Raw genomic sequence first — 25,874 nt, forward strand, 5'->3', positions numbered from 1 at the left:
CTCTTGTTATATCGACTCGGAACACACACAAACATTATTTGCGTTTTAAATTCTTCTCTACTATCACCAAGGAGAAAAGAATTGTGTATAAGATTGATACACACCTGTACTGCTTCTATCCTTCTTTCTTCCTCTAGAGTACACTATATTATGCTACATATGTTATACTATACTTCCTATATTTTACTACATCGATCGACGACGTTTACGCGCCGAAGGGCAAATATCTAATGATATATATATATATATAACAAAAAAAATAATGATATAATGATTTGATCCACACAATGGACAGAGGAAACTTTTAATCAAATATCAACGATTGCCCTCGACTACTAACTAACGCTCGAATTGCCTGAAATAAGAAAGGATCTGGACTCTATACCGCCGTTGGTTTTTTTTATTAACACTGTTGAGGTAGTAGACACAACACTTTCAATGGCAGATAACGAACTAATAGATACAGTGCAAGCCAGTCATAACAACAACACCAAAGATAAGATTAACAAGAATGATTCTGTAACATTGAAGAAAATACTCTCAGGTCTAAATAAACAACAAAAACTAGCCGTCACATTCGACTATCATAATGCATTACAAGTCATCGCAGGTCCAGGAACTGGTAAGACCAAAGTTCTAACCTCGAGAGTGGCATACCTACTGTTAAAAGAACGAATCAATCCAGAAGATATCATCATTACAACTTTCACTAATAAGGCTTCCATGGAAATGATAGATAGATTATCAATCATGTTACGTGATACAAACATTAGTACCTCGAACTTACTCATAGGAACATTCCATTCAGTTTGTATCAAGATCCTTCATAGATTTGGCTCCAAGATTGATTTGTCACCCACATGGAGAATTGCAGATCAAAATGAAATAGATAATATATTAAGTAATATCGTAGACAGGATGCCTGATCAAATTAGAGACTATGCAAATTCAATGACTAGGAAAGTAAACTTATGTATGCCCAAACGGGGACGTGGTGAAAGTGATGAATGGACTGTGAGTCCTAAACTCGTTAAGAAACAAATCTCAAAATTGAAATCAAGCGCCATTTTACCAGAGGAATATATTAATGATTCCATGCATGATACTGCTTTGGCTTACTTTTATGAAAATTTCCAAAGTGAATTGGCAAAGATTAACGCTTTGGATTTCGATGATATATTGATGTATACATTCCGGCTTCTGACGAAGGAACGCTGTTTACCAAATATACAGCATGTCCTTGTTGATGAGTTCCAAGATACAAATGAAATTCAAATGGATTTGGTGTTTTTATTCGCGAAGGGGAATCATCATTTATCAAGAGGAATTTCCGTGGTGGGGGATCCAGATCAAAGTATTTATGCATTTAGAAACGCATTAGCATACAATTTCCAAACAATGGTACAAAAATCACCTATAGAATGTTCCAGAATTGTTTTAGTGGAAAATTACCGTTCATCACAGAAAATTTTAGACACTAGTGAAATGTTAATATCTCAACAAACCAGAGGACGTCAGAATCGATTACCATTACGTGCTCAATTCGATTATGATTTTCCACCAGTTTATATAAATTTCCCAGCTAGTTTTTTGGAAGCATCTTCCATTATTAAAGAATTATTATATTTGAAAGCATTACCAGATTTATTCTCCTTTAATGATTTCGCAATCCTAGTTAGGAAAAGAATTCAAATAAAACCACTCGAAAGAGCATTAATAGAACATAGAGTACCATATAAAATATTAAGAGGTCATGCCTTTTGGGATTCTAAAGAAATAATAGCAATGCTGAACCTATTGAAATGTATATTTTCACCAAATGAGAAAAATGCCATCATCGCATCATTATTATATCCCTCCAGAGGACTTGGTCAAACGTCTGCTGATAAGATTAAATTCATATTCGAACAAGAAACCAATTCCAATTTTAATTCTACTTCTAGTATGCAAATTTTAAGAGATATTGTAGCAAATAAGATTCAAATAGATATACCGACAAAGGCTAGGAATGTAATAATCGATTTTTTACAGATGATCAATACTTGTACTTCATTGTTTAATGTAGAACCAATAAATGTCGCATTATCTGATATATTTGAAAAATTATATGAATTATCGGGATTAAGATATGAATATCTTTGTTTAGATGGGAAGAAAAAAAAATCAATCGATATGTCAAAATTGGAGGAAAACTTTGATAATGTTAGACATAAAAATGTAACCATTTTGAAAACTTATTTTTTAGGACCAACTAACGGTCCTTCCACTTCTTCCACTGATACTAATACCATGACGAATATAGGATCTATTTCTAGTGCCTCCGTGTTGGAACATATTCGTAATTTCTTCAATTCATTGACTTTATATACATCAGATTTACCTGAAATATCTTCGTCTGATGAACAACAGGAAAATATGAATTGGCAAAAAGTTGAAGAAAGGAAGAAAACTCAAGAAGGTGTCACTATATCTACAATTCATGGGGCAAAAGGTTTAGAATGGCCGGTTGTCTTTATTCCCGGATGTAATGAGGGAACAATACCGTCAATTTTTAATGATGAAGCAAAAGATGGTTCTTCAGATGATGAAGGTGACGACGACGACGATAGGAATGAGATTGATACTGATTCTAAAACTTCAAAGAAACGTCGAAATTTATCAATGGAAGAACTTATAGATGAAGAAAGAAGAATGTTCTTTGTTGCCCAGACACGTGCTAAGTATCTTTTATATTTATCTTCTTTCATCACAGAAAGACAATTTGAGAATGAACCAAGTAGGTTTTTAACTTCAGATTTAGTGAAAACTATGGTAGATGAACAAAAAGTATTAGAAAAAGTGGAAAATGTCATGCGGTTATACCATGCTATGAAAAGGGAACCATTGGTTGCATCAAATAAGAAATTTTCATTAAAGACATTAATCAAAGATTATTCAAACTTTATAGAGAATAGAAGAGAACGTATGATTTGGGGTGGTGAAGTAGTCCATGATATATCGAACCTTAATTTAATTGAAAACGTTTCTGTTCAACCACAGCCATCACTTGTGTTCACCACAGCTGCGACTCAATTACGTGTACAGCAGCAAGGAACTAAGACAAATCAACATCCTCCCCCTCCTTCTATATCCCACCACCCATTTAATCAAAGAAATAATTCTCAAAAAACGGGTCCTAGTAAAAACTATGCGCCAAATGGGTCTCTTGAATCTGATCTTTTAGTCAGTCCAACAAAAGTACTGGCTCCATTACAAACCATGTCACCATCCAATTCACCATCAAACGTAACTAAATCATTTGCTCCAAGTTATGTTCCAAAACGTAATAAATCACGTTCGACTTCCCCTATAAGGAAACCATTCCCATCACCAGAAAGAAAAAAGATATTATCACCGACGAAGTCTTTGAAAGAAGAAGATAAAGAGTTAGCTTTGAAATCTACCAGTAAAAAATCATCAAGCAGAAATAGCGAGAAGAGCAAGAGGACTCTCTCCAGTTCGAAATATTGGGCTAATGGTAACAAGATCAAGCAAGAAAATGACGATGATGATGATAGAATGATATTTAAAAAAGCTCCCGTAAATAATCCATTCCAAAATACAAAAGTTAAATTTGAAAGTAACGGCAGGATATCGAAATCAAACGATAGTAATGGGATAATACGTCTTAAGAGGGAAGATGATGATAAAACTGCAGATTATGATAGTTCGAATAACAGTAATACAACTGCGGCAGAGTTGCTACATAATCCGGATGATATGATTATTGATAATAGACCTATCTTGACGAATGCAAAGACTTTGGCAGATGCGATTAGGAAACCTAGGAACAGAGCTGAAAATATTAAAAAGGAGAAGAAAAGTGAGGAACAAGTTGATAGTGAAAATAAAGGTAAGAAGATGATCGGTTTAAAGAAGGGGGTGACAGCGAGTCAAATGGATATTTTCTCTCAGTTGTCAAGGGCGAAAAAGAAGACCAAAGGGAATACAGGTGAAATTATCATTATAGACTAAAAAAACAACATTTTTTTAAAAACTGAGAATATATATGTTCTCTAAGTTATATACACAACAACAACAACAACAACAAATAATATATATATATATTCTTCTTTTTTTTTTTTTAACAAAAAAAATCTATAATTTAATAATGATATTGAATTTATATAGGACAATGGATATGATGGCCATAGTTGCAGCGTATGCTAATAGGATCAAAGTTGCGATGGTATCTGAACAATCGATAGTGGTGATGGACATATTAATCAATCCGGTCGATACGTTAGATAATAAAAACATTAAAAGACCATTTGAATTTATTGCTTCCAAAGTTAATGGAACGTTATAATTCTGGCCATTATTACCAAACAATTTATCAACGAGACAAAAGACTAATATGAATCCCATGTTATAAGTAATGACCCATACTGTGTATGGTAAATTGGCAAATCTTCTTGAGACATCGTATGGATGAATTGAGGTGATAAATTGTGATAATACCAAAAATATGAATGTCCATATGAATAAACCCTTTAACGGTGATACAGAAGTAAATCTATCCCATGCTTTCAATTTGTTCCGTTGTGGATTCCTTTTCTTCTTGTTGGTAATGGAAGTTGATAAAGTAACTGGGACCACAGAAGCTCTGTATAAATTGTTTACAGTAGGAACATTACCCAATAGGAAAAATCCAGCTGTTTGTCCCCATAGGAAGATAGAACAATACCCTAAGAATGATACAATACCTTCTCTGTTTGCACTAAAAAAAGTTGTCCTTGGTGCTAATACCAAATAATTTAAGACATTTGTGTCTAGGAGGAACACCAATTCGTATATTAATGATATCGTCATTGCGATGACACAATGTGGGATCCATTTAGTCAATGGGTCTAAAATAGCCAAAGTGGGAGGTAATAAAGAAAGTGTGATAAAGAAATTCCAATGTACACCATATTCCGTGACATGTTCTTGATATTCCAAATTTTTCACGAAATATAATCGTAATAAACCCAAGATTAATAGTGAGACACCAGATTTGAATGCATTGAAAGTATTGCGTAGGAAATGGTGCGGCTTGGATGATTGCATTTTATTTTTCAAGATGGAACGGGATGAAACTATACCATTACTAAATACAAATGAACCAACACCTAGGTCCATTAAGGATGTTCCCCAAGTTTCTACTTTTGCGAAACGACGTGGGAAGATGGGGAAATCCACGGCAAGTATGGCCAATGTTGTGAGTATCAACATACCACTACGATACGCAGTAATGTATGGTTGTTTCATTAATTTGAAACTCAGTGGGTCTTCCTCATTCTTGGATGCTTTAGGACCTAATTTTGTTTTTTGTTGTTGCTGTTGTTGCTGTTTCAAGATGAATTTTTGATATATGAAAATGGAAACGCATGGTAAAAGTAACAATAAAGTCAACAATCCGATATCATTAGAATATGAAGTAATTGATAATAATAATGGGATCCAATTTAAAGAGAAATCCAAAATTGGGTTCAATGGTTCTTCATTGTTGACAGATTGAAGTAAATTCCAGCAAAAGTATGCCGTTAAGGAGATTGAAGTGACGATGTTAATTTCTTGCATGGGACCACCATCGAGTCCCGATACAAAATCTTCTTTCCTTTGTTTGAGGGTAGACATTTTTGTCTTCCAAAGAGATGAAATAAAGTAGAAGATAGTGTGTGACACCCAAGGTTGTAGTTACTCTATGCCATTGTATGAATGTTAATTTAATATGATATGGTTTTTCGTTTTTAATTCATTGCGAATCGTATTTTGCAATTGATCGAAATAGTTAAATATTGGTAAATGTTTGTTTGTCGTTAAAATTTCACACACTTCCGCGGGGTTGTGTCGATCTTTCTTTTTCCGCGGGATCTCCGGAATAGCTGGGCCGCTAATTGTCCAAAAACGGGAACAAAACAATCAAAAAAGGTAATGGAACATATATATATGACATTGAGGTATGTAAATGAGAATGAGAATATATTATTATTATTATTATTATTATTTGATGGTTTTGGACTTCTCCTATATAACCGAGTCCTATGTTCTTATGATATACAAGTACATGCGTGATCATGAACCAAGCTCTTTGACCCGTTTCCTTGTAATTCGTCTTGTTGTTGCTGTTGTTGTGGCACCTTTCATAGTCCCAGTTCGAGAGTTGCCTGATAATGTAGGAGAACCATACGTAACTTGAGTGGATCCCATTTCATGCTCTCTATTTTCATAATTAGGAAGGTTGTCACGAGTATGACGATTGAAATGGATATCTTCTTGTTCTTCGTGTTGTTCTTGTTCTTGTTCTTGTTCTATTTCCAATTCATCTGATATCATATGACCCCAACTTGAACTTCTTTCAATTTTCAATTTATTAGTAATAGTTACATCATGTAATTTTGGCCTTTTAATGGGACTTGATCTTGGTGTCAATACTCTTTTCTTTTGTTCTGGTGAGATGATTTCTCTCTTTATCGGTATTATACGTTTTTTTTGATTTTTTAAATTGTTATTCAAATGATTCTGATTCATTTTATCTATTATTTCGTTAGGGTTCATTTTCAAATTCGTCGTAGTGGAAGTACTGTTTTTCCTAGAATGTGATAATAAAGGTGTGGTATCAACTTTTACATTTTTTGATGATGGTCTTGAAATGAAATCAGATGGTAGATCTATTTGATTGATGGGTGATTTCGTAGGGTTATAATTTCTTTTTTGTTGTTCCTGTTTGTGTGAATTTATAGATATGAGTTTACATATAAATTGGTTTTTCTCAGCTCTTGGACAAAATATGCACCAATTTATATTATTTAAATATATGATTGCCGGATCTGGACCTGGATCTGGATCTGGATCTGCGTTTGTATTTAGTCCTTTGCGGTTTGTTATATTTTGAGATTGTTGGAATAAATATATTAAAAATGCAGGGGTTACAGTTGGGATATGATGATTTTTCGTAACGAATTCTATTTTCTTTTTCATAGAGTTTCTAAAGACTGGACTTTTATTTTCTTTAGATTTTGAAATATAATTTTCTTTAAATAAGTCACTATATTCATTTTGCCATAAGGTATGTGATTGTGGGATACTTGATAATGGTGATAAATTTAATATTAGAAGGTCTGTTGATTCATTTAAATATTTGGAAAATTTGATTCCCATAGGTTCTAATATTTTCAAAATTTTAGTTAAATGTAACAACTCCACTCCGTGGAATCCACTCATTGCGACTACAAGACTGTCACTTCCGTCATCTGTATTATCAGAGTGTAATAATTTTGGAGTTGGTTGTAGTTTAATATTTCTTGTATAGAAAAATGGTTTTGACCATGAATCAATTGGTGATAATAATTTCTTGTAGTGAAGGCATCGTTCTAAGAAGAATTCAGTGACTAAAGTTGGTGATGGATCTTTGTGGGAAAAGGGTAATTTAATTTCTTCTAATGGTATATTACTTGGAACTATATAATAATCTGGTACAATTGTGCTCTGAGATGTGATCATTATTTCCCCATGATTTTGAACAATAACTTTTCGAAGAATGTTATAATGTGCTTCAGGGAATGACGCATCTAAATGGAATGTACAATTGGTAAAAATTTCATTGGAATATGGAGTCTCAGGGGGGAAGTTCGAAATATGCTGATAGTTTTGATTCAATGATGGACTACTATATTTTTCCTCTTCGTGTGTTTCTCGTTGTTTCATCTTATCATTTGATGTAACTTTTTCCCAAAGTTTTGTACCTTGAGGTTTAAATTTCTCCAACATGAAGGATTTCCCAATATTATGCGGGGGTTGTTGTTGTTGTTGTTGTTGACTTGATAAGTTGTTATAAGTAGAGGATGTCATCAATGGTTGATTATTAAATCGTGTATTTACATCGGTCAAATCATACCCAATTTGGTCTGTTGTTTTATCCACGACATTCTCCAAAAGATAATCGGGATCAAATTCCAATTTCGCACCTCTTATATGACAATCAATGACCCATTTATGATGTACAATAGGGATATTTTCATCTCTAGCGGCTTCCACTCTAGCTCCATATATGGAATCTGTAATGAAGACGAATTCACGATTAGGATTCTTTGATACAGCATCCCTGGCGAATATTTTAGAATCACAACCGAAGCAATCTTGTTCATAGCATAATTTTTCGATTTCCTTTACTGAATGATTCTGATCATTTATCCTACCTATGAACAAGAAGAAGTTTCTGAATGCTTTGGAGGAGTATTTATCCTTTATGACATGTAACATTCGATCCATGAGGTTTGCTTGTAAATGTTTATAATTGGAATGGTTTTGCATAGTGATATCTTCACCACTTACCCATAGATCGTATAATTTGAAAAGATGGTTGTAATCCATGAATATAACATCTGGTCTATTTTTCACTATGAATTTGTATTTGGAGGAATCTGTTCTTTTGTTTACGAGGAGGACGTTTGTATTTCTGGTAAGGTCTTTGGAGTAGGTGCCTCCTAGTTTGATGATTTTCTTTGTTATAGATTTTAATGTTGTTTCAGGAAGTGCTGTTGGACAGAATACAATGCCGGAGAGAGGTTTCATAGAGAAAATGGAATAGAGTGGGGAGATGTGAATATGTATAACAAATATTGGGATGCCAGATCAGAGGAGAGGTAGTTCGGGGTGAGCGAAGAATGCTAAGAGTGTTGGTCTTTAAAAAATCCAGCTTTGTATCTTTCATTTGATACTATATAGGTATAAGAAGTTATTTTTTGAAAAGTTTTGGCGTCTGTCTATTGTTGTTATTTATTGTCCGATTATCTAATTATACAAAAAACTTGAAGAGAACCAGGGTTTGTAAGGATGTAGGGTTGAGCTGAGCATAAGCCTAAGTAGACCTAGGGCGCAAACTTCCAGGTATTGTATCCGCGGAGCACAGGAGGGTTATCCCGGTTTTCCCGGGGATAAAGAACAGACGCGAAGGAGTGAAAAAGGGTTGCAACGCCGCACCCTGTCACTTCTTCGCTTACTCACCCACTCACCCACTCACCCGAAAGAAATATACCACGTACGTACATGTAGAAAATCCCATCCCATCTATCGCAGATTATACATTATAAATTTCTATGTGTATGTGTATGTGTATGTGTATGTAATACCGCTATTATGTAAAAGATGTTTCTGTCACGTGCCTGGATAACAACAACAGATGCACCGCAGAGATGTAATTGGTGACACCCGTTGCAGACCACATATTTACATAGTACACCGTACTGTAGTACTGCACTGTACGTAAAGTAATGTATGCTAAGGAACCGTCGAGCCATTGCCACGTTAATAGGTAAGTAAGTACGCAAGTAAGTGCGTAAGTAAGTAACAATGACAACGGAATCTATATGTAGGTAGCTATCGTAATAGCAATAGTAATGGCAATAGCAATTAGTGGGGTACTTTTCCATTGGTTATCAAATTATCAACTTAGATATCTTGATCAGACAGACTAATACTTCTGTTATACATCGTCTCTCTCTCTCTCTCTCTCTCTCTCTCTCTATACCTACAACCATATCGGTGATATATATTGTAGGAACAAGCATCTCCAAGGAAGGAGCAACGCTTTGCAAACAGATTTGAATGCAGACAACCTTTACTTTGAGAAGAATAAAACCTATCATCATTTTTATCAAGATTACTATCACTTCATTAGATGTCCACCACATCTAAAACAAAAGATGGCTCCATTGTTCCATCCAATAGCAGCAGCAGCAGCAGCAGCAGCAGCAGCAACAGCAACAGCAACAGCAACAGCAACAGCAACAGCAACAGCAACAGCAACAGCAACAGCAACAGCAACAGCAACAGCAACAGCAACAGCAACAGCAACAGCAACAGCAACAGCAACAGCAACAGCAACAGCAACAACAGTGTAACTGACACCAAGGAATCATCCTCAACTACTACTACCGCCACTTCAAATTCAAACAATAATAATATCAATATTAACACAGAAAGACCAAAAAAGAAAAGGAAACAAATAGCATCCATAGATAAACCAAGGAAAATTCAAGCATGCGATAGATGTAGATTGAAAAAGATAAAATGTGATGATTTAAAACCAAGTTGTTCACAATGTTTAAAAGCTGATTTCCAATGCAAAACTACTGATAAATTGGCAAGAAGAGGATTCTCTAGAGGTTATACTGAAATGCTTGAGAAGGAAGTAGTTAGATTACAAAAATTCATTCAAGAAAAGGGCTTCCATGATCATGAAAGACAGGATTTTCAATATCAAAGTAATAGCCCTATCGCAATTGATGATTCAACAACTTTGCATAATGAGAGTAAACAGGACCATCACGATGATAAAGATGACCCTGATGAAATTGAAATTGAACTTGAAGATGAAGATCGAGATGAAGATGATAGGAAACCATACGGATTTCCATTGATCAATGATACTTTTTATTATTATAATAATTATCGCAATGATCCCGAGATTAATGATCAATTCATGGGACATTGTACATGGAATCTTATTATTCAACCAACTACAACTACCAGCACAATTAAACATATTAATAACAAATCAACCACCGCAACTTCTTCCTTTTCATTAGACGCATTCTTAATTAATACAATGATTTCTAACTTACAATTGGATTCTCAATATCTTTTACCAAAATTCATTATAAAATTAGCAAATGGTAATACAAAAACATTAGATAGAATGTTAAATTGGGCCATCTTGCAATTTAATAAATCACATAATTCATTAATGCCATTCCTTTATCCTTTCGAAATGTGGAAAAAAAAAATATCTAAACATTTAAATTATATTTTAAATTCTCATGGTATAAATATTAACTTAATTGAACCACAAACATTATTAGCAATATTACTTATTATACAATTTAATTGGTCTTGTATAGATCAAGAAAAATTGTTCCCAATATTGAAAATTGTCGCTATTGTTTCAAATCCTAATATTAATATATTACAATTGACATTATTGGGTACATTTTATTACATGACAATCACAGATGATTTCGCTTCCTCTCTATCCCCTTTTTTATCCCCTTCCAAATCTAAACATATTAAAAACGCTCCAACTGAATTATTAAATCTTTGTTATTCACAAGTTTTAAATTTAGCAATATTCATCAATCGTAATAATTTGAAAGTTTATGGTGACTTATTTTTAACAACAGATCATAACAATAAAAATAAAGAATTATCTATTATAAATTTTATCACTTTTTGGATATTCCAATTCTTAGATTCATGGTGGAGATTCATCCAAGGATTACCCAAAGTGAATTTCCTCATTGAAGAATTCCATCCAAGAACAATAGAATCATTAAATATACCTTCATTGAAACCATTCTCGTTATTGACTCAATTATTTTGTGGAATATTTGATGGCTCAAACTTATTACATATCTTATCCAAAGGTGGTAGAACATTATTAAGAGAAACATTATTGAAATTTAAAGAAAGTTTGGAAAATTTAAACCTTTATCATAAACTGATTGATCATGAAGAATTTATGGATAATGATTCATATATAATAACAAATAAATTATATTTGGAAAAATCTGATCATATAGAAATTCATTTAACTTTATATTATTTGACTCTCCTTTTAATTTCCAATACCAAATTGATTCAAAAAAATTTAGAAGAACAAGAAGGGGAACATGATGAAGAAAAATTATCTTTAGAAATATTATCATTGTATTATCTTCTATTAATTGATTCCAATTCATTTAATATTCCTCAAAATTTTAACATTTTACATGTCTTACCATTGAATAATATCGAAATCATTAACCTTTGTTTGAAAAATTTAAATACTTGGGCAATCAAAACTGCAAATGATGATCATTCCACTATTACTGAAGTCAATAAAAGAATATCCACTGGTAATAATTTAGGACGAGATAAATTCAAACAATTACAAACTTTTTTAAAACAATGGTGTCAAATATGGTATTTCAATGATCGGGAACAAAATAATGAATTCATGAAAGAATTAGAGAAAAACTTTAATTTCAAATTATCTCATAACACAAAACCAACAAAACAAAGTTCTGCTGATACAACAAACACAGATAATGATAGGTTTTTAAGTTTTATGAATTTGAATAATTCAGAATATATTGAATCTATTAATAAGATCAACAATGCTGATGATTCACCTCAAAATTCTACATCTAAAGAACCTACCACGGCCCAAGGAATCAATACCATATCGAACACTAAATTATTTGCAATGCTAAACTCCTTACCTAATCATCATCATCATCATCATCATAATAATAATACTAATAATAACAATACTTCAAATATAAACGTAGTTGATCCATATAAAATGAGTTCACAAACTCCTAAATTATCTACATCTGTTAGTAATTTCTATCATTCTGATCTACACAATGGTAACAATAACAATAATAATAATACAGGTATGAACTTGTTTGGAACTCAAATGAACCAATTCCAAAAGAATATCAACAGTACCGTTCTTAACAACAATAACAATACTACTACTACTGATAATAATAATGAAAGTAACGCAATGCCCCAACAATCAGGGATCAATAAACTTTTCAATCCAGCTATGAGTTTCAACATATTACAAGATGACGAGACAGATGAAGGTTATGCAGAAGATATAGAATCTGATGATAATGACTACAAGCCATTAGAATTCAAGTTTACCACAAAACGCTTATCAACTACCAGCAACAATAACGATAACCCTACTAAGGATAATAATAATATTAATAATAATAATAATCGTGATGAAATAAAATTGGATCAATTTCAAAGTGATCATATCATATTAAGCTCTGAAAATTACACCACAACTGGATCACCCGTAATAAAACAAGGTAAAGGTGGAGGCGTATCCATTGAAGAATTATTAGCCAATGAAAGTAATTTACCCTTAACAAGAACTAATTCATTAAGAAATTATTTACTTGATAACAATTTTAGTAGAATACATTCTCAATTATTAATATTGCCACCCCCACCCGCACCGCCTCCAGCACCAGCACCAGAACATGAACATGAACATGAACTGTCGTCCGTACGGCAATCACAAACAATAATAAATGATAATATTCAACAACAACAACAACCCTCGGGAACAAATGGGAAGGTGGATCATGTTATACAACGATCACCTGCTGTTGTTAATACTCCAAGAATTGGCATTCAAAGCTTTTCTAACCTATTTTCATTAGAATCTCCTAAAGGTTAGAATACAAAACCTCCATTTCACAATGGAAGAAACCTTGTTATACTACATATATTTTAATATTCTTACATTCTGACATACACTTATAAAGACATGATATTTTCTCCTCCTACCATTTCTTGTATTATATTACTGCCAGTACTTGAATTATGAGACGTCTTAGAGGGCTATCGTATCTGTGACACCATTTCCTGACACCTACCACCGGAGATGTAACTTCTGGTGAAAAGTTTGGAACGGCATTATTTTTGAGGCGGCGGCGGCGACGGCAGCAACAATAGTGTTGCAACACCCAGACCCCGCTGTCAATTAGTGAGTCATTCACGGCCTCTGAAGAAAAACAGCACACTCGCTGCTGCTCCTGTTGATGATGCTCGCCGTCCTTATCACTTAACGGTCGACTTTTCGTTCTTTGTCCTTTTCCTCCATGTATAAAAGCCGAGCAAGTTTGTTTCGTTAAAGGAAGTTTATTCCTGGCCTCTCTCTCTTTATCCCTCTCTCAAAACTTGTCCTTTAAGTACAGTCAACAACGAAGCTAAACTGACAGCGTCTCAAATTCACAATAATATTAATAATAATAATAATAATAATAATAATAATAATAATAATAATAATAATAATAATAATAATAATAATAATAATAATAATAATAATTACAAAATAATAACAGCACAATGACTACTGATTACAATAACAATAACATCCGCCATCTAATCTCTATCAAAGATTTGTCTGACGAAGAATTTAAAATACTAGTTGACAGAGCTCAACATTACAAACAGATCTTCAAATCAAATGACACCACAGAATTCCAAAAGAATCATTTGAAACTACTTGGCAGAACAATCGCTCTAATCTTCACCAAGAGATCCACCAGAACAAGAATCTCCACTGAAGGTGCTGCTACTTTCTTTGGTGCTCAACCAATGTTTCTGGGTAAAGAAGATATTCAATTAGGTGTCAATGAATCATTTTACGATACCACTAAAGTCGTATCATCCATGGTTTCATGTATTTTCGCTCGTGTTAATTCTCATGATGACATCAAGGCTCTTTGTAAAGATTCTTCTGTACCAATCATTAACTCCCTATGTGATACTTATCATCCATTACAAGCTATCTGTGATATGTTGACCATTAGAGAACATCTAGGCGACAAGAAGGACAAATTAAAAATCACTTGGATTGGTGACGCTAATAATGTCATTAACGATATGGCCTTGGCTGCTATGAAATTAGGTATGGACGTTTCCATTGCTACTCCAAATGGTATCGAAATGGATCAATTTATAGTCGATGCTGCCTCTGAAGTATCCAAGAGAAACGGTACCAAGTTAGAATTGACTCATGATTCTAAAGCTGCCTCTAAGGGAGCTAATGTGTTGGTTACTGATACTTTCGTGTCAATGGGTGAAGAATACGCTAAAGAGGCTAAATTGAAACAATTCAGTGGGTTCCAAATCAATCAAGAATTGGCGGATTTGGCTGATGATGATTTTAGATTCATGCATTGTTTACCAAGACACCATGAAGAAGTTACTGATGATGTGTTCTATGGTAAGCATTCTATTGTCTTTGATGAAGCTGAAAATAGATTGTATGCTGCTATGGCTGCCATTGACGTTTTCGTCATTAATAAGGGTAGTTTCAATGACTTGAAATGATATCATACCCAATAAACAAAAATAGCATCTTTAATATCCCTACTCCACCTCAAACCAGCATGTGATAATGATAAAACTATTAATACACGTAAATAGATAGACTGTATATATATGATAAAAACCGATTCAACGTATTTATTTTACTATACCATTTTGATTCGTTTTATTTTCTATCTAATAATCTATAGAAAAAGGTCAAAATAATAATAATTATCCACGCTTTTCAAAAAATCTATAAATGAATGACTACATTGGCTAGGAATGGCTTGAGATTATCCCCAAATTCTAAAATTTGGATTGATGCATCACGGCCACCTTCTTCCTCGGCAACTTTCATACACAAAGTATTGGAATAAACTGCTTTGATTTCATCATCTAATCTACCGATAGTAATATGAGGTATCTCATTCGCACATTTCAATTTACTGACTGGTTTCCCCTGAGAATCAACGACACAATCTTGATCATTATCATCTTCATCGGAAATCATTAGTTTAACAATAATAGTAACAATTTTTTCATCCCAACATAATCTATCGAACTTAATCGATACTTTATCATCACTTTTAATTGACTTCAATGTGGCCTTATCAATCTCTTCATCATTGGCATATTTTTTCAATAATTTTGTGTAATGTTTTTTATAATTTTTCCATATTTCTTGATCTTTTGCACTTCCTCTCTTACTTTGAGCCACATGACATAAAGTTACATGGAAATCGTTTTGAAATTTATTTTCATTGAACAATTTATCAATAGATAGTTTAAATTCCCCCGATATTTCATTCGAATGAAGTTCAACTACTTTTTTGATTTCTTCCTTCACTCTATTCATATCATCGACGTTTATATCTGCTGAAAAATATACTGGTAATAACCTTTCTTTCTTTTCCTTTAGATTATTATCAGGACGATTATTCACGTGCAATTCTTCTCTAACAGGAAGTTTGACGGAAAGACTCTTTTGGAAACTTTCTTCTATAATCTTATCATCAGGAATGTATGGAATCAACACGGGAAATGTTTTATGTATTTCTTCTAGGATTAATTTACTATTCGCTAATGAAGAATCCTTCCCATTTATGTTCAAGTTAATCACAAGATCAAATAAATTGTCTGGTGATTTAGATTCATCAACTGGTTGAAATCTTTTCCAAAATCCACTCATTATACCAATTACTTTTGGTTTCCCCAACTTATCTATTTTTATCGTTTGATGATTATTACCACGATCGAGAACTCTATCAACCGTCAAGGTTTTAATTTCATCAAACGCATCATATGAAACAAATGATAATCCAATAATTTTAATATTGGTATCATAAGACAAATAATCCTCTTTAAATTCTTCAACCCATTCAAATAATTGTTTACGTTCCCTTATTTGATGATTATTTCTATCAACAAACACACATTTCATATCAGGATGGGATAACAATTCCAACGAATTCTTAATCAATTTAGCTTTATCTTTCCCCTTGATATCATCATTTTGAATATGACCCCAGGAGTTAGGGAATAAATTTGTTAATGTATTGGCAACTGTAGTCTTACCACATCCAATAACAGATATGGGGAAAATCAAAAATTTCGTACGTTCATCTACTCTTTCATAATCAATAGAATTTTTCAATTCTAATTCTTTTAGTCTGGAATGATTCAAAATTTCCATACCTGTCATACCATACGATTTTAAAAACAAATTCCTTAATTCAATTATATGGAACCCTTTCAAATATTCTTCACATAATTTAGAGTCTTTAGCAAGCAATGGGATGACAAAATCTAAATATTTATTGGTAATAAATTTATGTTTCCTAAATTTAAAAATCCTTGATTTACTAGTGATATAATCTTTAGTCACTTCTCTCCATTGTCTATACATTAAATATGGTTCTTCGAATTTGAACTTGAAGAAAAACGTTTCTCCAGTAATACCTAATTTACTTCTAATGACAAACCCTTCCAATTCCTCACCATTGAAGGAGCCTCTAGTCGCACAATCCTCTAAGAATTTTCTTAATGAAGTTACGTCATTTTTGATGAAACATTCGATTTCCTTAAACCCATATTTCCTACTGAACTCAGAGACTCTATCCATATCTAATGTCTTAAACGTTGGTTGATTCAAATTCAACCCATGTAAATATAGTCCCGCTTTATCATTCTTATACTCCAAGATATGTTCTTCAAATGAATCATCACAATATTCAGCAACAGCAGTAAGGTTTTCCCTATATAGGTGAGTAGCCAATTCTTTCGAACTAACCCCCCTCTCTTTCAACTGTCGTAAAAGAAACTTTTCTCCTGCTTCAGCATGATTTCTATCAGTATCATCTCTTGGACCAACACTATGTTTCGAGCAGACCACTAATGATCCATCTTCCAAACCAGAAATGAAAATAATACATCCATTAGCCTTGATAGTAACTTCATAGGGACCCATTGTATTTTCTTCAATCCAATCCCATCTAGTAAAACTCATTTCATTAATATTGAAAAATTTATCATAACCTCTCGCAACAATAACTGGATATGGCGAAGAGGAATCATCTTGTAAGATGAATAAACCTCTAGCTTTACATGGTAAAGTAATGTTATTCTTACCATAATCCCACTCGTTAAATTTCCAACTAACAATCTGACGTGGATCAGTTGAGGAGAGTTGACAAACTCTTTTGATTGCTCTTCCTCTTGTTTTGGACAATTCGGTGGATTTCTCTAATGCATCGACTAAAGCTGTAACATCACGAGTGTTTTCCAACTCCATTTCTTGGCAATATGAGAATGAACAGGTGAATAACGACCGTAGTAATAATAAAAATAATCCTTAATACTATCTAATGGATCCTTTTCGTTAGCTCTTTTGACCATCTTCGTTAATATCTTTGTTTGTTTTTAAAGATTTTTCCAACTTTCTCGATGTTTTGAAAAATTCACTTCTGTCACTTCTACTACAAAGGAATTGGATATGTAAATGATAAAGGGGAAAGAACTAATCATTACAATTCCAAAGAGAAGTGACAAAAGAGAGCAACTAAAATAGGTGTATCACACTATCACTCACAATTACAAATCATGGAAATGGATATTGATGAGGCAGACGTCTTAGTTCTTTCTCAGGGACTGGAGAAATCTAGCAGATTAACGTTCGAAATAAATAAATCCTTGAAGAAAATAGCCACGACTTCAAACCAATCAAGTCAACTATTTACACCTATACTATCAAGAAATAACATGTTGATTACATTACAAAGAAATATTGAAAGTGTATTAAACTCCGTGGCATCAGTGAAGGATTTAGCTAATGAAGCTTCCAAATATGAGATCATATTACTTAAGGGGATTCAAGAAATTGGCTTAAAACAATACATTCAAGTGATTCATAAATTAGATGATATGTTGGAAGATATTAGGACAAGTGGTAATGAAACAAACTCTGAATTCCATGGTATTTTGACACATTTATCTGAACTGATTACGTTAAGTGAGACTGAATTAAGATCGTATTTCGTTTCTATCTTAAATTCTATTAGTCCATTTGATCCCCAAATTTGTATAAATAAAAAACAACCGTTCCCTTATTACGAAGACGAACAATTGAATGAAATGGCATCCATTTTAGATTATTTCCACAATAATTCTGATGATTCGAATATTCAAGATGTATTCATCGCAGCAAGAAGTGATTTGATTTCAAAATCAATGGCGTTCTTGGAACCATTCGCCAAGTATGCTATCAACTCGTCAAATAAGAATGCTCACTATGAGAAAAATAGTAGTGGTATGATTAGTTACACAGAAGCATTGTTAGGATTCATTGCTAATGAAAAATCATTGGTGAATGATTTATATTCACAATATACGAAATACAAACCCATAGTTATCAACAGTATTATTACTCCGTTGATTAATTCGTACTGTAAAATCTTTAACAGTAATATGAAATCAATACGGAATGATTTAGATAATATGGGACTTTTCAGTTTTGAATTGGTAGAAAATATTCATAACGTTATTAAATCATTGAAAATGAATCATGATTTATACGAAAATGAAACTTTAATGGACTGTGCTAATCAAGTTCATAAAGTGACACAGTCATTATTTAAAGATGCCATTGATAGAATTGCTACTAAAGTGAATCAATTGAATTCTATTCCATCAGATAATGGAGTCACTGAACCAACTGTAGACACTATGTCAAGACTAAGGAAATTTAGTGAATATAAAAATGGTTGTCTTGGAGCTATGGAAAATATGTCAAGAGAGAATTGGTTACCAATGAATTATAAAGAAAAGGAATATACATTTAATGGGAATTTGAATTCTAATGATCAATTGGCTTTAATGTCCTGCTTTGTTAGTGATTGTATTGATACTTTGGTGATTTGTCTTGAGAGGAAAATTCAAAAAATATTAATGCCAAATCAAGAACCTGACGTGGCTAATCCGAATAGTCCAAGAAATAAACAAAAACAAAGAGTTGGATTTTGTATATTAATGAATATGTCTCTGGTGGAACAAATTATTGAAAAATCCGAATTAAATTCAATGTTAGGAAAGGAAGGGCATATAAGAATGGAAAAGCTAAAAAAAAGATATATAAGTTATTTAGTATCAGATTGGAGAGATTTGACAGCTAATTTGATGGATTCTGTTTTCATTGATAGTACAGGTAAAAAATCAAAGGATAAAGAGCAAATTAAAGAGAAATTTAAAAAATTTAATGAAGGATTTGAAGAATTGGTTTCTAAATCTAAACAATATAGATTATCTGATCCTGCTTTAAAGAAAGTATTAAAATCTGAAATAATATCATTGGTTATGCCAATGTATGAAAGATTTTATAATAGATATAAGGATTCATTTAAAAATCCAAGGAAACATATCAAATACACACCTGATGAATTAATGAACGTATTGACTCAACTAGTACGGTAATAGGAAAAGAGCCCAAAAAATAAGATTGGTTTATATATATCTTATGTAACAGTACTTTAAATTGAGACGATGTTGTCTTCGGGGAAAGTATATTTATTCATTTACGTTTATAAATTATGAGATTCATAAATTAAGAAAGAAAAGAGAAAATTAAAATAATAAGAAAGAAAAAAGGACTTTTCAGTTTTTGAATATATATTGGACTGTTTGTGAATGTATGATTATAATTAATATTATTATTGCTGCTAACTGTGTTGTTTTTCTATCGATGTCTATCATTGTAAAATACCATCATCGTAGCTCCTTCTTAAGGTCTCTCCATCAATATTATTTATAATATTTTTAGATTCAAATTCATTAGAAGGTCGGTTAATAGAACCAGATTGTTGACTTGATGACCCATTGTCCTCGTGCAAGACATCAATATCTTCTTCTTCATCATCATCGTCGTCCTCGTCATCACGACCATCGTCATTGTGCTCTTTCGAATCATTTTCTCTCTTATGAGGAGGAAATTCAGGTTTCGGCGTAGTTTCTCGATCATCAGAATGTGAATCTTTGAAATTATCGAATTGGAAGTTATTTCTTAACATAGGAGACAATCCATTATTGTCATTTTCATCATTCAACTGCAAAGGGTGCCACACATTTGGGTTTCTATCATATAAAGCTGTCATGTCAACGGATGAATCCAAAGGTAATGAAGTATCGCAGATATCTGACATAGAAGTTCTTGATTGATTCATGGTAGCATCGAACACGTTCAATGAATTGTAATTAGTATTGTCGTAATTGCTTCCCACGGAGACGTTTGAATTACTCATTAATGACTCTTGAGTTGATCCCAATAATGGCTGGGTATCTGTTTGACCGAGAGGTTGAATTATACTTGATCTATCGAAGGAAGATCTTGTTGAGGAAGATTGACCTATATCTGAAGAATTGCCACCAACTTGTAAATAATTTTGTTCATGATCATCTTCTTTATCCTCATCGAGTATTTGGTTCAAATCACTGAACCCTCTATTATCATTTCTTAACGTAGATGGTAATATATCTTGAATACTGTTTCTTCGTAATGGGTATTGTTGTTGTTGATTTGTTTGTGCTGCAGTGTTTCTAAGGATACCCGAAGGTAAATTTGTACCATGGAAATTAAAATTGGAAGCAATATCCCAGTCTTCATTCTTTGTATTAGAGGATATAGATTCCGTTGGATTTATTGCTGATGATGATGTCAATTGTTCCTTTATGGACTTACGAGTCTGTAATTTGGAGGAATGGTGTGGATGATACTTATGATTATGAGGAAGACTCACGATTGACTCTTGAGATCTATTCAATGTTATGCGGGGAAGAATTGAAGAGCCGACACTTGGCTCAATAGATTTGATTCCATCTTTTTTTAGAACATCAACATAAGATGGAGGATTTCTTGGTAATAAATCCGTTTTTGAAGATTCCGATGAAGAATGTAATGTTGTAGTTTTAACATGAATGTTAGGTTCGTTGGTGCTATCAGAACTGAAATCAAAAGATGGCGGAGGATCATTAGTGTCATTCGTGCAACCATCAATTCTATCAAAATTATCATCAGCATCGATGTCACTTAACGCTAATGATAATGGCCTTAAATTTGGAGATACAATTGGGGATAAAGGTATAGCTTGAGGAGAAGCCAATTCTCTTTGAATAGAATCAGGGTGATATATGTTTGATTTTAATTTAGGTGAATTGAAAATATCCATTGAGATTTTATCATCATCATTATTAGATGTATCATTTAAAGACTGTTGTGATCTAGTTCTACTATAATTCGGTCTTTTTGCATTTATCGATTGATGTTGAGGATTGTTGTTCGGCACAGCTGTTTGATCTAATGGATGTACTCCAGGTGAAAGGACTGGCGATAAAAGAATTTCCTTCGGAAAGAAAACATTTGAATTATGATAAATATTATCATTTGATGATTCATTCCCAAGTAAATTTGATGAAGGATCATCTAAGTTACCAGTATTTGAGAGAATATGAGACTCATAACTTGGTAAAAGAGTATTTGCATGAGAACATAATTTATGTAATACGTGGATTGGCGAATCAATACTAATTTCATAATGTTTCCTCTTGTCTTCGACCATTTTAGATAATCTAAGACAAATTTTAATCCAATGATTTGATTTGATTTTCTCGTAAGTGGAATCAGGATGTAATTGTTGATGATTACCGAACTTTGTTGGCACATAAACTTGGAATTCAAAGTCTTTATTAATTAAATCTCCACTGACTGGATCTTCTAAAAGATTACCCATATATTTTGCCTTTGATTTCGATTTATGATTTGGATCTTCCGGTGGAGCAGTTGGTAATCGTGGACCTCTATGTTCTGCTAGAAGGAATTTCTTCGTGGGTTCCATTCTATGAATTTTCTTACCATTACAATAATATTCCATTGTTTCTGTCACATAAATTCTAACTCTATGTAAAGTAACTTTATCTAAGGGAGAGAATTTGAAAGTTATTGGCAAGAAGGCATCTAGTATGATATCTTTTGATGCAATGACAATGTCATAAAATAATTGATTTTCCCAATCTCTTGAGATAGTTATTGGTTCACTTTCCTCCACAGAAGTATCTGATTGAGTTCTTATTATTTGAATGGGTAATCTTGCAGTGATATTTGATTTGAAAGCACCATATCTTTCTACACTGACGTACAAGAAATATTCCACAAAGCCGAAATCTGCCTTTATTGTTTCTGGGTATGATTGAGAAATTAATTGTTCGAAGGCATATATGTAATCACCGGTTTGAAAAATGAAATGGTGATGATAATTGGCGTCATTAAGGGTATTATTGCTGTCTGATGTGTTATTGTTGGTATTTGCTGAAGAATCTGTCAAAGATGCCGAGGAGAATGTTGAATTAAATAGGTCTGATATTAAGGAAGAATGTGAATGAGTGGGTCTCTCGTTGGTATTATGAATATTATTATGATTATGATTATTATTATGACTACGAGTGGTATTAGTTGATGAATTTATATTTTCAGATGGTATTGTAGCAGCTCTTCTAAATAATGCCATTGGTGATAAGCTTCTCGATACTGATGATGAGCGAGAAGCATTAGAGGTAGCTCTGTTTCTTGAATTTCTTAAGGATGGTGAAACAGTGCCATTTGGGGAGACAAGATTATTATTATTATTGTTGTTATTATTATTATGTGTAGTTGAAGCTGTTAGATTCGAGGATGAATTATTGTTTGAATGATTTAACAATACACTACTTGATCTTTTACTTGAATTGGGTAATTTCCGATAAACGGAAGCACCACTTTTCTTCAATAGCATGTTTTCCACTTTATTATTACCTGATTGAGACAGTTTATCATTTGTACTTGTAACGGGATTTCCCGATGTGGCTGTAACGTTATGATCAGTTTGATAAAAGGGCCAAGTATGATTGATAATGTCATTAATTTCAACAAAATCTTGTCTTTTCGGTGGAATCCCCTCAGGCCATTCTGTTCTCGAATAACCCTTAAAGGATAACGATATATTTTTTATTCTCGTTGGTTTAAGGACCCTTACAATAAGAGAGCCTCTTAATATACTTGGTTGCTTTTCTGAAATATGACGAGACTCAAATCCTTGTAAGAACACTTTTGGTTCAGCCAATTTGATAAATAATTGTATGGAAGATGTTTCAGCCAATGGAATACAGTCACCAGTAATCTCCACTGATGTTTCGGCAGGAAACACTGGGGATAGTACTGAATGTAGTTGAGTCATGGTCGGATGATTAAAGGATTATTTCTCTCTTCTTAGTCCAGCGGTATTAATAAACCAAACAGCAGAATATATATATCTATATATATAATAGTAACAAAACTGTAAACCTTTCCTTTTGATAGCAATGACAACCAGGCAACAATAGATATTAGAATGATAGGACCTTTTAATTCTGTATGAATTGGATGTTTCCCTGTACTAGAATACAGACCCTATAGGTAATAGAACACCTTATCTATTTTACTTTCGAGTCTTACGTACTTGATAAGAAATACAATAGGAAAAATTTTCTAAACAGTTTTGCCGCGTTGTCTATTTAAGAAGAGAGAGAGAAAGAGGAAAAGCAAGCCGCGTTAAATTTAATTAGCTTCATTAGTTGAGTGAAGTATATGAGAGTATAATGGGCCGGTTATATACTGCATGTTCTATTATAGTATATCTGTCCCTCATTAATATATGTCTGTACATGCTCACACGTTTATACGCTACCTAAATCTATCAACTAGTAATCTATCAGCTCCCACTTCTTTGTATTCTTCTTTACCTACCCATAATTGATGGAATGTCCCAAGACTCGTCAATATACTACCACCTAACCATGCTTGATATTGTTTCTCCCTTAGATGTCCCGTTGTCAAAATACGGAATTTCAATGCAGGTAATCTCTTGCTCAATTCATACATTAGTCTATCATTTAATCTTGGAATACAAGAGGTACCACCAGTTATAACAACATTATGAGCTAAGGACGCACGCAAATCAACATCACTATCCAATATAGATCTTTGAACAAGATCAGCTATGCCAATTATATCAACTCCATTGCCATTGCTAGATACTTCGGAATCTTCATTTTTGGCAGTAGAAGTCGTTGTATCTTCAATAGGCCTCTTACCGTTTTCGTTAACAGTTTCTGAAGTATTTGTAGATTCCCCTGAAGCCGCTGTTTCAGTCGTTGTTTTATTCGGCGTATCTTCTGTCTTCAATGGTGAAGGTTGTGCCTGAGGTGTAGATTCCTTTGTTGCCGTGTTAGTACCCCCACTTGGTTTATTCCTCTTCAATGGAATATAATCATTATGCCACGTCTCCACTACACCATCTTTTGTCACTGGCCAATCTTCAGGAATATCTTCTCTATGAGGGGAAAATAACTGTTCTGCAAACCCATATCTAGCTTCATTATCAAATACAATTTCTTCCGCCCATGGAGCTTCGATAGACCTTTTCGTCATTGTCGATAGCTCATCTTGACTCTTCTCCAGAGTACTATTTGGAATAATTTGACATAAAGTCTCTTTACATTCTTGATAGAACCCTCTTTCATTACCATAAGTAAATAAAGAATCGTCTACTTGATAGTTAAACGTTCTTCTCTTAAATTCTGGTCGTCTACTTTCAATGGCAAAAAGTGGTATGATTTCTCTCGGTTTTAAATACGTCTCAATTAAATGATTAATATATCTTCCCGCAATAAAATTTCTAGTAGAGCTCTTTGATAATGTCATCCCATCGATAACGGGTGAAACACTTGTAGTATCGTGACCAATATCGACAACGAGACAATTGGGTCTACCTGCAGCAAATGAAACGCAAGTACTCACAGGAGATAAATAACAAGCCTCAAAATCCATTCCTTCTAATAATACTTCTAATGATTTCTTTCTATTTTCAACACTATTCCAAATGGGTTCCGTCAGTAAAACCGGAATCCCTGAGTTACTTTTTAAGAATAATTCATTCTTTAATACCCAATCCCATTGTTCTTGGGCTGTATCCCAATCTGCAATCTCTCCATTCTCAACGATTCGTTTGATTTCATAATCTGGTCTAGCAAGTCCAATGGATTGTTCAGAAAAGACCTTCGTCTTTTTTTGGTTTTCCTCTTTAGCAGTATCTTTGTACTGACCATACGAAGATGGAATAATAGATTCGGGACAATCGGAACCTGAGTACCCAATATTCGTAGTATAAGAACCAGGATCAATTACTATGGATGTGATCTCATCTCCTCCGTATACTTGTAAACCTGACATTCCCTCGCACAGTTGATTCTTATCCTTATCTTCCTTTTTATACTTGGATATATAGATCAGATCTTCTTCTCTTGATTTTTTACTTCGAGCCCAAGTCTGCTTTTTGTTTGTTTGTTCTCGCCTTGCTGATAATTTCACGTTAAACGCTTTAACTCTGTAAGGAAAACTTCAAAGAAAATATACTGCA

General features: G+C 33.2%; 9 protein-coding genes across 9 annotated transcripts; 4 read left to right on the forward strand and 5 right to left on the reverse strand.

The window, feature by feature from the left end:
* Positions 1-438: 438 nt before the first annotated feature.
* Positions 439-4,014, forward strand: SRS2 (DNA helicase SRS2; the record flags this gene model as incomplete). Its single annotated transcript, XM_003980160.1, has 1 exon — positions 439-4,014. One exon carries the CDS (start codon positions 439-441, stop codon positions 4,012-4,014), a length of 3,576 nt encoding a protein of 1,191 aa, XP_003980209.1.
* Positions 4,015-4,137: 123 nt separating this feature from the next.
* On the reverse strand, positions 4,138-5,658 carry GWT1 (glucosaminyl-phosphotidylinositol O-acyltransferase; the record flags this gene model as incomplete). The annotated part of the gene is made up of 1 exon (XM_003980161.1): positions 4,138-5,658. The coding sequence occupies one exon, from the start codon at positions 5,656-5,658 to the stop codon at positions 4,138-4,140; it is 1,521 nt and encodes a 506-aa protein (XP_003980210.1).
* A 438-nt stretch (positions 5,659-6,096) lies between these two features.
* DPB11 (protein kinase activating protein DPB11) lies at positions 6,097-8,595 on the reverse strand (the record flags this gene model as incomplete). Its single annotated transcript, XM_003980162.1, has 1 exon — positions 6,097-8,595. The coding sequence occupies one exon, from the start codon at positions 8,593-8,595 to the stop codon at positions 6,097-6,099; it is 2,499 nt and encodes an 832-aa protein (XP_003980211.1).
* A 1,105-nt stretch (positions 8,596-9,700) lies between these two features.
* SIP4 (Sip4p) lies at positions 9,701-13,261 on the forward strand (the record flags this gene model as incomplete). Its single annotated transcript, XM_003980163.1, has 1 exon — positions 9,701-13,261. One exon carries the CDS (start codon positions 9,701-9,703, stop codon positions 13,259-13,261), a length of 3,561 nt encoding a protein of 1,186 aa, XP_003980212.1.
* A 671-nt stretch (positions 13,262-13,932) lies between these two features.
* Positions 13,933-14,922, forward strand: ARG3 (ornithine carbamoyltransferase; the record flags this gene model as incomplete). The annotated part of the gene is made up of 1 exon (XM_003980164.1): positions 13,933-14,922. The coding sequence occupies one exon, from the start codon at positions 13,933-13,935 to the stop codon at positions 14,920-14,922; it is 990 nt and encodes a 329-aa protein (XP_003980213.1).
* Positions 14,923-15,154: 232 nt separating this feature from the next.
* TRL1 (tRNA ligase) lies at positions 15,155-17,692 on the reverse strand (the record flags this gene model as incomplete). The annotated part of the gene is made up of 1 exon (XM_003980165.1): positions 15,155-17,692. One exon carries the CDS (start codon positions 17,690-17,692, stop codon positions 15,155-15,157), a length of 2,538 nt encoding a protein of 845 aa, XP_003980214.1.
* Positions 17,693-18,000: 308 nt separating this feature from the next.
* EXO70 (GTP-Rho binding exocyst subunit EXO70) lies at positions 18,001-19,866 on the forward strand (the record flags this gene model as incomplete). Its single annotated transcript, XM_003980166.1, has 1 exon — positions 18,001-19,866. One exon carries the CDS (start codon positions 18,001-18,003, stop codon positions 19,864-19,866), a length of 1,866 nt encoding a protein of 621 aa, XP_003980215.1.
* Positions 19,867-20,141: 275 nt separating this feature from the next.
* On the reverse strand, positions 20,142-23,654 carry ALY2 (Aly2p; the record flags this gene model as incomplete). Its single annotated transcript, XM_003980167.1, has 1 exon — positions 20,142-23,654. One exon carries the CDS (start codon positions 23,652-23,654, stop codon positions 20,142-20,144), a length of 3,513 nt encoding a protein of 1,170 aa, XP_003980216.1.
* A 485-nt stretch (positions 23,655-24,139) lies between these two features.
* ARP4 (Arp4p) lies at positions 24,140-25,687 on the reverse strand (the record flags this gene model as incomplete). Its single annotated transcript, XM_003980168.1, has 1 exon — positions 24,140-25,687. One exon carries the CDS (start codon positions 25,685-25,687, stop codon positions 24,140-24,142), a length of 1,548 nt encoding a protein of 515 aa, XP_003980217.1.
* Positions 25,688-25,874: the final 187 nt, after the last annotated feature.

The sequence above is a fragment of the Naumovozyma dairenensis genome, chromosome 7 (genome assembly GCF_000227115.2).
Source record: "Naumovozyma dairenensis CBS 421 chromosome 7, complete genome".
Taxonomy (NCBI): Eukaryota; Fungi; Ascomycota; class Saccharomycetes; order Saccharomycetales; family Saccharomycetaceae; genus Naumovozyma; species Naumovozyma dairenensis.